This window comes from Misgurnus anguillicaudatus, unplaced genomic scaffold (assembly GCF_027580225.2).
Source record: "Misgurnus anguillicaudatus unplaced genomic scaffold, ASM2758022v2 HiC_scaffold_26, whole genome shotgun sequence".
Classification (NCBI taxonomy): domain Eukaryota; kingdom Metazoa; phylum Chordata; class Actinopteri; order Cypriniformes; family Cobitidae; genus Misgurnus; species Misgurnus anguillicaudatus.
The window spans coordinates 4,304,236-4,321,407 of record NW_027395276.1 but is presented as its reverse complement, the minus strand read 5'-3'; the positions used below and the strand labels follow the sequence as shown (position 1 = coordinate 4,321,407).

The 17,172-nt window shown below is 42.4% G+C and overlaps 1 protein-coding gene across 2 annotated transcripts; it reads right to left on the bottom strand.

Annotated features, from left to right (window-relative positions):
* Positions 1-667: 667 nt before the first annotated feature.
* Positions 668-16,244, bottom strand: LOC141362430 (tripartite motif-containing protein 16-like). Of its 2 annotated transcripts, XM_073864489.1 has the most exons (7): positions 15,547-16,244; positions 13,985-15,244; positions 13,690-13,785; positions 13,371-13,604; positions 13,062-13,215; positions 12,851-12,910; positions 668-4,245 (listed from the first exon to the last, which is right to left on the bottom strand). In XM_073864489.1, exons 2-7 carry the CDS (start codon positions 14,567-14,569, stop codon positions 3,716-3,718), a joined length of 1,659 nt encoding a protein of 552 aa, XP_073720590.1. In that variant the 5' UTR covers positions 14,570-15,244; positions 15,547-16,244; the 3' UTR covers positions 668-3,715. The 2 variants fall into 2 exon arrangements, with proteins under 2 accessions (XP_073720590.1, XP_073720589.1); XM_073864488.1 differs by having other exon boundaries at positions 13,985-16,244.
* Between the last annotated feature and the right edge of the window lie 928 nt (positions 16,245-17,172).

The following is a 17,172-nucleotide window of genomic DNA, read 5'->3' as shown; positions in this document are numbered from 1 at the left end:
ATAGTGTAGGCCGGTCAACAACACAAAAATACTCAGCATAAAACCCTCAACAATGTCGACTGCACATGTAACAGTCCCTACAACACCAGCTCAACCGAACAGTGCCAAAGCACCATACTGTAGAAAACAGTAGATTGTAGATAACAGTAGTACTGTAGATAAGTCAATGATTACAATGAAATTCATTACATATGTAAAATAAAACACACTATAAGCACACAACGCAACATATGTGACCCTGGACCACAAAACCAGTCATACACTGCAAAAAATTATTTTCAAGAAAAAATGTTCTTAGTATTTTTGTCTTGTTTTCAGTAAAAATATCTAAAAATTCTTAAATTAAGATGCTTTTTCTTGATGAGCAAATGGACCCAAGAAAATAAGTCTAGTTTTAAGACCAAAAATACCAAATGTAAGTGATTTTGTGTATAAAACAAGCAAAAATCTGCCAATGGGGTAAGCAAAAAAATCTTGCAATTTTTTCTGAAACACTAAATTCAAGAAAAAATCAAGAAAAAATTGCTTACCCCATTGGCAGATTTTTTTTTGCTTGTTTTATGCACAAAATCACTGAAATTTGATATTTTTGGTCTAAAAACTAGATTTTTTGCTCATCAAGAAAAAGCATCTTAATTTATGAATTTTTAGATATTTTTACTTAAAACAAGACAAAAATACTACAAATCTTTTTCTTGAAAATTGGACTTTCTTACTTTTTTGTCTCGTTTTCAGAAGAAAGTCATTTTTGCAGTGTAAGTGGCACAGGTATTGTTTGATTTTTCAGAACATTTTAACCAAATGCTTTCAAAAAGTGGTGGGGACAAAAAAGGCCATTTCAAAAAGTGGTGGGGACATGTCCCCAGCGTCCCCAGTGTAAATGACACCTATGCTTCTCTCTGACCGGAGCACTGTCAAAGGAAACTGTCAGCCAGCATTATCCCCTTCAGAGTGACTTACCCTATCACACCTCCTCTAAAAGGCTTGGTAATCATAAAAGGTAATCTCAGTTCAAGCAATACAATAATCTGAAGTAATATTTTTTAGTAGTATGGGAGCAAATGTGAGACTTCTTGAACCAACACAGGTCAAAGAGGGTTCATGATAGAAAGACATCTATCTAAACATTATCTGATCAATTGGTTGATCACACAGTTGGGTACCAAGATAGTCTGATCATATAAATACAATTACCCATTTGGGCACAGTGGGAGATATAGGGGCCATTTGTAGTATTAGTCTTAATTTACATTTAAAGAAATACTTCATTAGCATTAGGGGTGGGAAAACAGGTTTGAAACTATAAAGTGTTAAGACTGACTTTGCTCATGGTTCACTCCGCTGAACCCAAACTACGACGTGCTTCGTCACTGCTACCACAATAAACTACATTCATCAAGATTTTCAATGTCCTCCTCATTTTTTCTTACAACCAGCATAGGCTGGTTTAAGCTGTTTTTTTTTCAGCAGGGCTGTCACCATAAGATATAGTGTGGAACCCCCCCCCCCCCCCATTTATGCCATCCTTAAAGTAAAAATCTGCAACTGTTCAGCTGTGCACAATTTCAAGCTCGTTTGCGATTTACAGATTTCACATAGTGAGGTGTATGCACGTTTTCTGTGCGTACATTCGTTTTATGAATCACACGTGTGCTTTTTAGAAATTTTCCTAAGATCAAATTTAGGACATTTTCTATGCAGCATTTTATAAATGAGGCCCCAGCCAGCTGTTGAAAGGACGCGGCTACTATACTGTCCCTCAGGCTAATATGAAGTATTTAGTTTATTAAGTACACATTATAACTATATTAAAATTACCAAGACAGACACTTAACAGATGAAATATAGAGGATTAAGTCCACTGCAGTAATTAAAACAATGAAAAATTATCTCTTGTTTCAAACAATAAGGACCTGAATGACTTACAGTAGCGTAGAAATAAAAACATTTACAGCAACTGATCCATGAAGGTTTCTCTATTTCAAATGAATTTAACTTCAGAATTAACTCTCAGTTCATCTCTCCATATACTCTATCTGTTTAACAACTCAAAACACATTTAGATAAAACCTTCATATCTACTTCAAAAAAATCTAAATATTAACTCCCAAACTTAACAAAGGACTAAAAGACTTTCCTGTACAATGACTCGACTCTCTGCTTATGAAATAAATCAAAAAATCTTCTCATGAAGCTAAGATGTTGGATTTCAATGTGTTATAGTCTAAAGTTAAAGACACAATCTAAACAGAAAAATCTCAAAGATTTAAGAAAGAAATGTATAACAAATATGAATTATAATTTATCTTTTGATTTAGGTGACACTTAAGCAATATCGCTCGAGTAGGAGTGTGATATAGCTCTATATCATCACGGCTGTGATTAGGCCAGAGGCACGAGGCCGGAGGCAATCACAGCCGTGATGATATAGAGCTATATCACACGACTCCGAGAGCGATATTGCTTTTATACAACAGTTCGACGGCACACGTTTGAAAAACGAAAACTAGAAAACAACAACGGAGTTATTTTAAAAGCCTCTTTGTTTGAAAACTACTTCTTCCGCCACGGATTTGAGGGCGGCCAGAATGACAGGAAACACTTTCGGCTGCTTTGAATCTCATAACAACTCAATGGACGGAAAAGCTGTTTCTTTATATTACCGTTTCTTGGTCACAAAGTGTAGTTTTAAGATTATTTCAGTCGAGAATGTATCTGTATTATATTTAAATCTGCAGTCGATTAGTAAAGATAGCGCCTTTTTGAACGTTTGCTTAGTGAGATTCGGTACGAATGAGAACCAAAGCATGAGAGGACGTCAGTGTTCACTCGCCCCGCTGACCACCGCCCTCTCTGGGCTACATCTCTGAAAGGGATACCCTGGCTCTCATGTTGGCCTTGTTTGTTTATGATCGTCAAAATGAGATCAAATCAGCAGTATTTGGTGTCATGATCAAACTATTACTTGTTTTTTAATTCATATTTAGTGTCTTTTGTGTTGTTGTTGTTTTGGCGCGAGGTAAAAGTTAATAAAACTACTTGTATAACGTTACTATTGCTTTCTCATTTATTCTTAACGCGATACGAGCACTCGATTATTATTATTATTAAACTTTGTTCTTGTCAGTACTATATAAAACGTTGTTTTATAAGTGTCAGAGAGATGTTTTTGCATGCTGCTTATAAATATATCAGTGGCGATATCTCATAACATGTTTTAATAGTCAGGTCACGATAAAGTAAATGATCAATGTCCACGTTTAAAAGCTGCGGGGCTTACCTGCAGTTCCACGGTGTTTTCGTGTTCTGATAAGAGATATAGCTCCAGAAAAAAAACGAGTGTTTATATTCCTCTTTCCAAGTGTTAATCGTCCACGCGATGTGACAAGACATTTCTCCCAATAACTTTAACGTAACATCCAAGAGCGCTGATCTTTGACTAATAACTTCCGATTGGGGATTCACAGACTGATTTATGAGCTAGTAAACTAATAAGACACACAGAGAGTGATTCCAACAGCGCGTCTGTGTTTTTCCATTCAGAGATGAGCCTGCTTAGGACCTCCATTCACTAGGTGGCGGAATAATACGAAAGGTGAAGCGGTTACAGTGCCGTTATCAGCACAATATCGTATAGCTCTTAGCCAATCAGATTCGAGAACCAGAAAGAACTGTTGTATAATTGTGTATATAATCTAGTATAAGCATGTATCATTTATAGGTTTAGATCACATAGTTTCACTCTTGAGCCAAAAAAGTTAAACCAAAACCCAGGATAGAGAGGTTTAGTGAATGTGGTGTTGACTCTGTGGATGAGGGTCATTGTGTCAGAGACGCTGTAGAAGGACAGAGATCCTGAACTGTGATCCACATAAACTCCTATTTTACTGGAGACTACTGGCAGTTTAGTCTCTATATTATTGTGCCAGAATGAACATTTATAGGAAGAACAGAACAAACTCCAGGACTGATCATTAAATCCAAATCTACACTCATGACCTCCCTTCCTGCTGATGCTCTTATATGACACTGATATAAACACACCATCAACACCACTCCACTCAATCTCCCAGTAACAGCGTCCACATAAACTCTCTCTACATAACACCTGACGCCAACATTCAAATCTGTCTGGATGATCAGGATACGGCTGATCTGTGTCAGTGCAAGTAGCTGCTCTGTTCTCCTCAGACAGACTGATACTACTGTGGGCTGTGTTTGGATCCAGAGAGAAGAGACTGAAATCTGAGCAAGATAAAAACATCATATTTTAATGTACATTAGTTTATAATATTTGTTTGCATGTTTCTATGATGATTTATTTGTTAATTTGAGTGTAAAGGTCAGGTTAGTGTATATACAGTATCTATACACTGATCATTTAAAGAGATGAAGTGAATAACATTGATTATATTATTACAGTCAGATATATTTCGACCTCATTCAGACCGTCGCCTATCCTCGAGACCTAATATCAACAATGTCAGGTGAATGACCCTAGGTTGGCTATATAACATCCGGATGAACCAATCACTTCCTCTTGCCTTTCTCGCCTCATCTGAGACCGAAGCGGTAGAGCACATTTTTTTGAACTTATTTACAGAAGAAGACTAAACGTTTCAATCCATCACATTTTTTTCGTGCAGGTGCTTTATGTCCCTGAGGATTGCAAGGGTTTTCTTCTTATTTATCTATCTCGGCACGTTGTTGGAACGCTAGTCGGTGAGTATTGCTTCAGTTTTATAGTTAGTTTTTCAGGTGCTCTGTCTTACGTCAGCTATTCGCAGCAAACAGTAGTTTTTCCATCACAGTTTACTGCGTGTACGCATGTAGAATGGTGGATATATAATTAGTGTGACGTGCTGTCCTGGGGCGACGGTTTCGAGCTCGGGAAATACCCCCCGAGTTCGGAACGTTCGTCCCTTTGAACGGGGAAGGAGCCCCGGGCCTGGGGCATGCCCTGACCCGGGTTATCTCCAAAAAGAGCAGGTGGTGCAGGACAGCCGCCTGAACAACAATTCCCCAAAAAAGGCTGGCTTGAGAAGGCGAGGTGCTGGCCCTCACTGGGGAAAATGCTGAAGCAGTGGGTAGAATTAAAAAGGCAGCTCTGGAGTGCTGTGAAGAGATAGGTTGAGAAGGACAGTATGAGGTGGGGCAGAGGCCTAGACCCAAAGGCTGTAGTTTGAAGAATATAGGAAGCTCCAGAGGAGCAAGTTTTGCTGCTGCCAATATGTAGGGATAGGAGAAAATTTGTGCTCCGAAGAAGAGTGGGGAGTTTTTAAGGTAGTAGGTGAGGTAGTGCTGTAAGGAGCAAGGTAGGACTCCAGGGGAGCGAAGGAAGCAGTTTGTGCCCTGAGATGGGACTGAGCTCTAGAGGAGCCAGACATGAGGTAGTTGGGGAAGAAGAAACTCCATAGGGAGCAGTACTGCTTAGGCAGCTTTAGATGCATAAATTCTGCGGGGGCGGTTGCGCTGAGATACGAGCTTCGAGGTTGAAAGAAGTCTGCTGCGGCTGATCGAGGAAAAGGCAAGGGCCCCTGTGGGGGCGGTCGCTGCTGTGATACTGGCCTAAGTTGGAAAGGCAAAGTTTCTATTGGCAGAGAATGTGAAAGAAGCACGGGCCCCTGCGGGGGCGGTCACGGCTGCGATACTGGCTTCTGAAGTCGACTGCTGCGGCAGAGCGAGAAAGAAGCACGGGGCCCTGCGGGGGCAGTCGCTGCCGCGATACTGGCTTGAAAGTATCTGTGGCAGAGAGTGAAATAAAAGCTTGGGCTTCTGAAAGAGCAGTCGCGCTGCGACAGTAGTTGTAATTGAGAAGGAATCTGTTGCGGTAGGGCTGTGTAAGATTTGGTGGGGGGTGTCGACTTGAGTTGTCGGTACTGGCTTCTGCGGAGACAGGGAAGTGGATTGAGGGTGATGATGGGTTTATTTGTAATGGGGTGATCTTGTGTCCGTTCGCTGGGTTGTGAGTGTTTGGTGGGCTTTTTTGATGGAAGCACGGTCTGCCCTGATGTAATCTTTGAATGCTTCCGAAGACCAGCGGCCTAGGGTTTGTATCTGGGAGTCAGGGAGTCCGTTTTTTGGCAGCTGTTATGGCTGCTCCAATGCTTAAGGAATGACTTGAAAATTCATGGGGGGGAACCGGATGTTAGCAGAACTTGTTTTAGGTGCTTCTGAAACCAAAAGCGGGTTACTTTGCGGTTGAATTCATCCCCAAAAAGTGGGTCGGAAGAGGATTTGATCTGGTGGCAACGGAAGGAAGTGTAGGCTTTGAGAACTTAGTATGGTTGGATGGGAGTTTGAATTTTGAAAATGTATATGTGGTGTCCTTTTCTCATTTGATCCGTCTTGCTGTGTTTGATAAAAATGAGATGGTTTCGTCATCTATTATGGCTAGATCGGAGATGGTTGGGTGTAGGTTTGGGTCAAAGGTGGCTGAAGCGGTGAATTCTGAACAGCGGAGGAAACCAAAAAAGGCTAACACAAACATGGCGTCTTGGGTTCGGGGAGTATGTACTGAGGAGTTCTGAAGCTTCTCCAAGCTGTCAGATAGGTTTGAAGAGTTCCCATGGAGACTGCTTGGAGTATAGTATCTATAGAGGCGGTTAGAAGGTCCTTGAGGGGATGATTTATGGGAATATTAGTGTTAAATAGGGAGGCACTGGTGTTGGGTGAAGATCCGCTTCTGGTGCCGGCTGCCTGAATTTCTGCAAGGATCTGTTTCCTGATGGAACTGATGACAGGGGGAGGTTCCATGATCAATGCGTTCGGTGGGATGGGCATCTGTGACGCTGTGTCCAGCGTGAAAGTTTGACGTGCCTGGGGAAAAGAATCTTGTAAACTAGAAGCCACTGGAGCCACTTGCAGAGGCAGCCTCACGCTTTGGGTCGATCCTTGGGCGAAAAGTTGAGGAGGAAAAGTTGTATAGGTTGCCGGGGCCTGACCCGAAGGCGGAGGCATCCTCACGCTCGTGTCGGCTCCTGCGGCAAAAGAGGGAGAAAAGTGAGGAAATGTGAGTGAGACCGGCGCGGCTGCTGAATGCAACTCAGTATTATAGAGAGACAGAGGGGCAGCAGGCCATTGGCCAGGAGAAGAAAGCAGTGGTGGGAGGAGCGAAGCCGTTGCAGAGAGCAGAGGCTTGCTCACGCTGTCTGGCTGGCTTGCTAGATGCCTTGTTTGTGGACTAACCTCTTGAGAAACCATCGGGGGCCTAGACTAGCCAATGGTTTGTTGCAACGTCTTTGAGACCTCCGAGTGTTTGCCAGAGTCTTTCTGGAATACGGGTTTTCCGAGCTTGCACACAACCAACACTCGCTACTACAACCAACACTTCAACATCAATGCAAACGTACTGCAAAACCCCACAAGAGGCGCGAGTTTCGAACCAGTTTTATCCGTAAGCGATACTCAGAATGAAGCAATGACGTATTCAACAGAAAACGAGGCCTCGTTTGTCATCATCACGTGATTTCCACGGAAACGATACAAGCCTCGAATCGGGGCTTCATCTGGAACGCCCCTTTTTGCTCGACACAAGCTCCGGAGCCTCGCTTCAGATGTCCCATCACTACCAGACAGTTTATTTTGAGATTTCATTTAACTTTAATCAGTGAAAATACTGTGATTTGTTAACAGCTATTTGTTGCTGTTTCTTTCATATCTAGACTGTTATCATATTAAGTGAACTCTGACTTCTCATCATGAGTCACTTAAAATGTAGATTTTGTCAATCGGTTGTGCACCTACAGGATGGGCACCGGGAATGCCCCTCCTGTTTGGGTATGCAGCATTTATTAGATGACATTGAAAGCCCATGTGCAGCTGCAAAGGAGCTTTCTTTACAGGAGAGAATACAGAGAGCAAGACATTCAACTGGTGGTAGTAAAGTGATTCCCAGTGGGTCTTCTCAAAAGCGCAAGAGGCCTGATGAGTCCACTGTATCCTCATACTCTGACATGCTTCAGGATAAAAGGGAGAGTGCTGCGGCAACTCAAGAGCCCAAAGATGACACGCAATTACATATTTTGGCAGCATTACGTGACTTAGCTAGTAAGCTTGAAACGTGTAGTTCTCCAGTAAGCACACAACCATCTGTACTAACTGTTGCACCCTCTCTCAGAGATTTAACATCATGTCAGGAAGAGAGGGATTCTATGGATGCTGTATCACTCCACGTTAATAATTTTCTCTATGGTAGTGAGGGGGATGCTGAAGAAAATGATGAAGAGGAATCTAAGTCAGACGTTTCAATAGGGAATCCTCAGTCTGATATCCTTGCCCACATCTTAAGCGCAGCAAGGATACTGGGCCTTGACACTCAGGAAGAAGCTGCTGCAGCCCCAGCCCCCACACAAGGTGTATGGACAGGCATTTCTCGTACACAGCCTCCTGTGTCTATTCCTGTGGCTGATGATTATTCCCAGATGCTAAGGAAAGCCTGGAATAATTAAATGGCTGCACCCCAGTTTAACGCAGGCTGTAGACGGTTTGCTAAATTAAATTACCCCGCTGAGAGTGGTATGGGAAACATGCCTCCAGTGGAGCGAGAGATTGCAACCTTAACAACTCTGGGACCAGACAAAGTTACAGACAATCCCCGTTGTTCTGGTAAGGAATGTCAAAAGACTGATCGATTAATGAGTCAAGCGTATAATGCAGCTACCTGGGCTGCCCGATCAGGGAATGCTTTGGCAATAGTGTTGGCTGCTTTGAGGAAAGTTGTCAATACAGAAGAGCGTGATGTCATGAATTTAATTGACACAGCACTCATCACACATTCACAGCTTACCAGGGTTATTGGGATGTCTTCAGCAATTTTACCCAGAAGACAGATTTGGTTAGCTCAGACAGATTTGCCTGAAACCATTAGAAGAGAACTGACTATTTCACACCGATTCCCAGTCCTTACTGGATACTGCTGACCAGGCAAGACGCAGAAGAGAATCGGTTCAGCAAACATTTGGTGGACCTACTAGATATGGTCATAGAGCTATTCATTCCTTTCAGTCCTCACGCTTTCATCATTCAGAGCCTTGGGGGCATGACAGTTACCAATCCCATGACAAGGGCACTAGACCGTTTTATCAAACTCCCCAAATGGACCAGTCCCACACTCCAGGTAGGGGAGGACCTCTTAAAAGGCGACCTACCAGGGGTTTCAAACCCAGAGGAGGCCATGTATAGCGGTCTCGGAGTCGCCGGAGAATGCTCCCAACTAAGCCTGTACAGTTGGGAGAAAGTAACATCAGATCCTTGGGTTCTAGATACCATCAGGAAAGGATACAGGATACAATTCCGGCGACGTCCTCCTACTTTTTCAGGGGTTCATATGACTGTAGTCAGAGACCCAGCCGAGGCACAAATTCTGACCAACGAGATCATGGTCTTAACTACAGAAAAAAGCAATTGTACAGATAAACACCAACAAACAGCTAACTGGGTTCTATTCGAAATATTTCCTAGTACCCAAGAAAGATGGGGGGCTTCGACCCATTCTGAACTTACGACAACTGAACAGATTTCAACTTTCAAAATTCTGACTACAGTGCAAATTCTGGAATCCATAGAACTGGGAGAATGGTTCACTTCCATAGACTTAAAGGATGCATATTTCCAGATACCCATCTGTCAGGATCATCACCCCTTTCTTCGCTTTGCCTTTCAAGATCGGGTTTACCAGTTTAGGGTCCTCCCATTTGACCTGTCTCTGTCTCCAAGGGTCTTCACCAGGGTGGTCTCAACAGCACTTCGTCCTCTTCATGTCCAATCTTTTGACTTCAAAGTGAACTGGGAAAAAAGCAATCTAATTCCCAGACAACAGACAGTGTTTGTGGGAATTTCGCTAGATTCCAGACTGATGAGTGCATCTTTATCACCCCAGAGGGTGGTACAATTGCTACGTCTAGCCCAGTCATTTCGCCTGAGCAAGAAAATAAAGTTTGTTGTGCTTGATTGCAGCAGCTGTGATTCCACTCGGCCTCCTCAAAGCATGTCCTCTGCAGCGGTGGCTGAACAATTTTCAATTACACCCCAAATTACACAGAAATGTACGGATAAAGGTCACCCGAAAGTGTATCCAAATGTTATGTCCTTGGAAAAGCAATGTGTTGCTATCACAAGGGGTTCCCTTAGGCAACATCCCAGCGAGGCGGTCTGTGATAACAACAGATGCCTCTATCGGGTGGGGGGCAGTGTGGGAAGGCAGGTCCATCAGGGGTCTGGGAATCTCCTTTAACTTTGGAGCACATCAATGTGTTGGAACTTAGGGCAGTGCATCTCTGCCTGAAAGCTTTTCTCCCGTTAGTACAGAACAAACTTGTACTGATAAGAACGGACAACATGTCTGCAGTGTACAACATCAATCACCAAGGCAGCACAAGATCAGCACGATGCCTTCAGGTGGCACGAGAACTACTTTCCTGGGCATTTCCGAAACTCCGGTCACTCAGGGCAGTATATATTCCGGGAGTAGCAAACAAAGCTGCAGACTTGTTATCTCGAACCGGACCTCTCCCAGGGGAATGGCGTCTCCATCCCGAAGTAGTGAGGCTCATATGGGATCAGTTCGGTGTGCCGAAGATCGACCTGTTCGCGACAACCCATTGCAATCTATGGTACTCCTTGAACAAACAGGGGGATCCCTTGGGGATAGATGCACTATCTCAAGAATGGCCTGAAGGATTGTTGTACACTTTTCCTCCCCTACCTTTGATTTCGCTGGTGCTCAGGAGGATAGCATTGGTCCATCACAAAGTCTTACTTGTAGCCCTGAGGTGGCCAAAGAAGCATTGGTTTCCGGCCCTTGTACATCTGATCCAAGGTCACCCTTGGCAGTTACCGAAGAGAGCCGATCTCCTCTCCCAAGCGGAAGGCCAGATTTGGCACCCCAGACCAGAGACGTTACAACTATGGGTATGGCCCTTACTAAGTCCCTCTCTAAAGACTTAGATGAAGGTGTGTTAAGGACAATAAATAGTTCTAAAGCACCCGCTACATGGAGTAATTACTCTAGCAAGTGGCAAATATTCTCAGCACGGTGTCAAGACCATCAACTAAATTCAGCCGATTGTGACACCAGTATGGTTCTTCGGTTTCTTCAAATATTACTGGGCTCGGGGAAATCAGTCAATACCATAAAGGTCTACATTGCAGCTATTTCCCACTTCCACACGTTAATAGATGGTGTAAGTGTCGGTAAACACCCCTTGGTATCTCAATTCCTTAAGGGTGCACATCGTTTAAACCCAGGGAGATTTATGAGATCTCCTACTTGGGACCTTACCATTGTTTTACACTCTCTGACCAAAGCACCTTTTGAACCTTTGGGAGAAACTGATCTAATGTTGTTGACATGGAAGACCGTTTTCCTCCTGGCGAAATGTTCAGCCAAGAGAGTCGGTGAATTGCATTCCTTATCAGTCAGTGAAGACTGTTTGAGATGGAAGGCAGAAAGAGCAGGGGTTTTTCTTTGGCCAAACCCATCATTCCTACCCAAGATTCTTAAGCCTAGTACCATAAATCAGGTAATTGAGCTTGATGCTTTCCAACCTGACCCTCTTTGTTCGGGTACAGGGTTAGATAATTATACCCTTTGTCCTGTTAGAGCGTTGCACACATACATTGAGCACACTCGACCATTGCGGCACGCACACACAAACTATTTGTATGCTTTGATAAGAGGTGTACAGGTAAGCCTGTGTCTAAGCAACGTTTGTCTCATTGGATTGTTGATACAATTTCACAAGTATATTTAGCCAAGGTCTACCCATTCCTGGTGAGCTGGTTGCTCATTCTACCGGGAGCATGGCTACTTCCTGGGCAGCACTCAAAGCAGTGGCACTCTCAGTCATTTGTGCTGCAGCCTCTTGGAGTACTCCATGTACGTTCTCAGAGTTTTATAGGATTAATGTGACAAATCCTAACTCTTTAGGGTCTACTGTTTTATCTGTAGCTAAACTACCAGGGAAGGGGAAAGATACTAATCCCTCGTGACCCTGATGTTATAAGTCATCCAGGATAAGACCGTGGTGACGGTCTGAGTGAGGTCGAAAAAGATTGTAAGTTATGTCCATAACTATGGATCTATAAGACCGAACGATGACTGTCACCATCTCTTGTCACTCGGTAAGAGCTGGGGCGTTCCAGGCAAGAGAAAGTGGTTGGTTCATCCGGATGTTATATAGCCAACCTAGGGTCAGTCACCTAACATTGTTGATATTAGGTCTCGAGGATAGGTGGAAGAATGGCGTCATTCAGGATAAGACCGTGGTGACGGTCATCGTTCGGTCTCATAGATCCATAGATATGGACATAACTTACGATATATTAGACAACAAGTCAACAGTCAGTTCTTCAGTTTCATCTGTTAGAAGAAGAAAAGATCTGAACGACTCTGACAAGAGGAAAATAGTGATGATAGACGACTGGATCACAAAACATCAAGACTTGTGTGACAAAAGTGATGCAAACAAGGACAAGCAGTGAAGCATCATCAGGGTCATCATGGGTCTCCAAGGTTTATTGATGTACGTGTGAAGTGAGATGAAGTCAGGACGGTGAACATTACACTGACCAATGAGAGTCCTGACATTCATGTGGATCGATCTTTGTTGTGGTCATCACTTTTATAAGTCACTTTGGATGAAAGTATTTGATAAATACCTAAATGTAATGTACTTTGACACAGACCATCTACCTAAAGATTATTACATGTCCACACACCACAGGTGCAAAGTGTAACATTATTTTCAAATAACTCAACGACTCGTCGTCAATTATTCCTTACATAACGTATTGGGAGTGTATTGTATGATCTGAATGTAATGAATGAGAAAATAATAATGTGTCTTACACTTTAGGAACTCCTCTCTGATCTTGGGTTCATCGGTGGGAATAACTACAGTGAATAAAACTAAAGAAAATAAAGTGACATCATCAGATTAAATCTCATATAAAATCATCATCATTTTAATCTGCTCTGTATTTCTTCTGTTATATTTGATGTTACTGTAAGACTCATTTCTGAGAGTAAATCACAGTCTTAGTTTGAGATGTTTCTTTACCTTTCTCAGATATCTTTTCAATCTCTTCTTTCCAAAAATCCTCAATCTTGTCTTTCAGTTTAGTGACAGATTTCATCACATCATCAAAAGAGAGAAGAGAAGAGACAGTGATGTTGTCTGAAGATCCAAGAGATGAAGAGAGAGACTGAAAACTCTACATGAACACAACACAATGACAAAAACATCAAACCTACAATACACAACAATCAGATTTGTGTAGATTTAGACATGAATAAAACTCAATCCTATCTGATTAAAGTCAAGATGTATTTATTGTAATGTATGTTGTCGTGTACAGTGTTGAGTTACCTGAAGGAAACTGATGTGATCTTTTGTTTGTGAAAGTTTCTCCATCTCATAATTTCTCCTCCTCAGATCATCAATCTCCTTCTTCAGTTTCTTCAAGAGATCTTCAGCTCGCCTCACTGCAGTCTTTTCCTGAACTCTGATCAGTTGTATCACCTCAGATCGTCTTCTCTTAATGGATCGGATCAGTTGAGTAAAGATCCTCTCAGTGTCGTCCACTGCTGTCTGTGCAGAGATCTTTTAACAAACATTAAAATCAGACTGAAACTCAATCTCAAACACTTCTTCCAGTATTTATGTTTCTCTATTGATCAAAACTCACCGTGTGAATCTTCACAGACTCTCTTAGATCCTGAAGCTTCTTCTCTTTCTCCTGGATTCTCTGATGGAGTTTTCTCTGTTTGTCCTCCACTAATCTCTGTTCAATAGATTCATAACAGATAACTCAACTGGTCAGGTAAGGTTTGAGTAAGTAATCTTCTAAACTACTTTCTGTTTTACAGTCAAGCTGTCATTTCTTCTGCTCTTGTGCGCCCTCATGTGGCCGCGCGGCACTAAGCAGCCGCTTCACTTCTGCTTTATATTTATATTTCATATATTTGTTCATTTGTTCATACCTGTTTCTCAGTTCTCTCTGCTGCAGCTGATACAGTGTCGTGATTTTTATGTTCATCCATCGCACACAGATAACAAATACATCTCTGATCAGTGTGACAGTAAACCTCGATGAGTTTGTCATGTTGAGAGCAGATCATCTCCTGAAGTCTTCCTGTCACATCAATCACTTTGTGTTTCTTTCCTCTGTGAAAAGCTTCATGTTGTTCAAAGTGAGTTTGACAGTAAGATTCAAGACACACCAGACAGGACTTGACAGCTTTGTATTTTCTCTCAGTACAGACGTCACACTTCACATCTTCAGGTCCAGCAGAACTGAGAGCAGATCGATCAGTCTGAAGTCTCCTCAGGTCCTCCACCATATTAACAAGCATCACATTCTTCCCTAAATCAGGTCTTGTTCTGAAGGTCTGTCTGCATTGAGGGCAGCTGTAGTTTCTTTTCTGATCATCTTGATTCCAGCAGTTTGTAATACAGCTCATACAGTAACTATGTCCACAGGGAATGGTCACTGGATCCTTCAGTAAATCCAGACAGATTGAACAGATGAACTGATCCTGAGACACTGAAAGATTCACTTCTGCCATTTTACTGACTGCACAAATAAGTTACAGTCACGCGCCAAAAACTCTTCAGTTGTTTCTGTTTCTCTTCTCAATAAATGTTTACGTGTTGAGAAATGCAAGCAAAGTAGTTTAGTGCTCGTTCACAAAATGTCCACTAGGTGTCAGTGTTGTCACGGCCGGCTCGTTCTCGACCATAACATAAAATAGGTTCACACTTGCACAGGTGATTTCACTTGCAAGACAAATTTATTAAAGTAAAAATGAAACCATTACAAAGAATATAGTAAGGTCTAGGGACTTAAACAATACAAAATAATAATCCAAAAAGGTAAGGAATGTTGTTAAATGTGAATCAGAAGAAAATGCAGGAGTACGGATGACTTCTCTGGAGACTGCCATTCCCCAGAGAAAGTAACAAGAGATGCATCAGTCCATCATTTATTCGCTCCACCATCAAAGTAATCAGGCAACAGGGGTGTGCAATCAACCACACGCTTCCAAGAAATTCTGCCACCAGCAGGAATGGAAAGGGAGCACAGGGTCGTAACACCTCCCTCCCCAAAAAAAGATTCGGCAAACGAATCTAAAAAAAAAGGAAGAGAGAATCAAACACCATCCAGAAGAACAAGACAGTAAAGTAATCTAGATTTTCAAGAAGCATCTTCACTCCACTTCATTCTTCAACACCTCTGGGCCCTAGAGGTGAAGAAAACAAAGAGAAGAAAACACATAGGTCACGATGTTACACTCTAGAAAGAGTGTCGGCTATCACGTTGTCTTTTCCTCTAACATGCTTATTATCAAGGTGGAAAGGCTGTAAAATAAGACTCCATCGCATGAGTCGTTGGTTTCGATTCCTCAGCCGATTTAAGAAAACTAAAGGATTGTGATCTGTATAAACTATGATTGGTGCTGCAATTTCTTCTGTTATATTTGATGTTACTGTAAGACTCATTTCTGAGAGTAAATCATAGTCTTAGTTCCAGATGTGTCTTTACCTTTCTCAGATATCTTTTCAATCTCTTTACAGAAATCCTCCATCTTTTCTTTCAGTTTAGTGACAGATTTCATCACATATTCAAAAGAGAGAAGAGAAGAGACAGTTATGTTGTCTGAAGATCCAAGAGATGAAGAGAAAGACTGAAAACTCTACATGAACACAACACAAAAACATCAAACCTACAATACACAACAATCAGATTTGTGTTGATTTAGACATGAATAAAACTCAATCCTATCTGATTAAAGTCAAGATGTATTTCTTGTAATGTATGTTGTAGTGTACAGTGTTGAGGTACCTGAAGGAAACTGATGTGAACTTTTGTTTGTGAAAGTCTCTCCATCTCATCATTTCTCCTCCTCAGATCATCAATCTCCTGCTTCAGTTTCTTCAAGAGATCTTCAGCTCGACACACTGCAGTCTTTTCCTGATCTCTGATCAGTTGTATCACCTCAGATCGTCTTCAATCAATGGATCGGATCAGTTGATTAAAGATCCTCTCAGTGTCGTCCACTGCTGTCTGTGCAGAGATCTGTTAACACACACAGAGAGAAACATTAAAATCAATTAACCCCAAATATACCTCAAAATGTTGTACAGCCAACACTAGGGCGAGGGCTTCTTTCTCAATAGTCGAATAAATTTGTTGATGCCGGTTAAACTTCTTTGAAAAATAACTAACAGGATGTTGAATCCCATTCAGCCATATCACCCTGTAGCCCAAGACAGCTTGCCCACTGAAGCTAAGCAGGGCTGAGCCTGGTCAGTACTTGGATGGGAGACCACCTGGGAAAACCAGGTTGCTGCTGGTAGAGGTGTTAGTGAGACCAGCAGGGGGTGCTCACCCTGTGGTCTGTGTGGGTCCTAATGCCCCAGTATAGTGACTGGGACACTATACTGTCAAAAAAGCACCGTCCTTCGGATGAGACGTTAAACCGAGGTCCTGACTCTCTGTGGTCGTTAAAAATCCCAGGATGTCCTTCGAAAAAGAGTAGGGGTGTGCCCCGGCATCCTGGCCAAACTTGCCCATTGGCCTACTAATCATCCCCTCATACTAATTGGCTATATCACTCTGTCTCCTCTCCACTAATAAGCTGGTGTGTGGTGGGCGTTCTGGCGCAATATGGCTGCCGTCGCATCATCCAGGTGGATGCTGCACATTGGTGGTGGTTGAGGAGATTCCCCCATTCATATGTAAAGCGCTTTGAGCACTGGAAAAGCGCTATATAAATGTAACGAATTATTCAAAGCTTCTTGCAAGAGTACTGCGCCGGCACCACAAGCACTAGCATCGATTGCAAGACTAAACGGCTTTTCAAAATTTGGGTCTGTCAACACAGGAGCACGTGCAAATAAAGCTTTACAATTTTCAAAGGCCTGCTGACATATCTCAGCCTCTGAAAAGTGATTTTCGGACTCAATAGATCGGTTAAGGGGGAAACTACGTTAGCGAAATTTTCACAAAAACTCCTATAGTATCCCACCATGCCGAGAAAACGATGCAACTCACGACGAGTGGTGGGGATTGGAAAATCACAAATAGCTTCTACCTTAGCCCCGATAGGTTTCACACATCCATTTCCCACTACCTTACCTAAATACGTAACAGTCGCTTTACAGAATT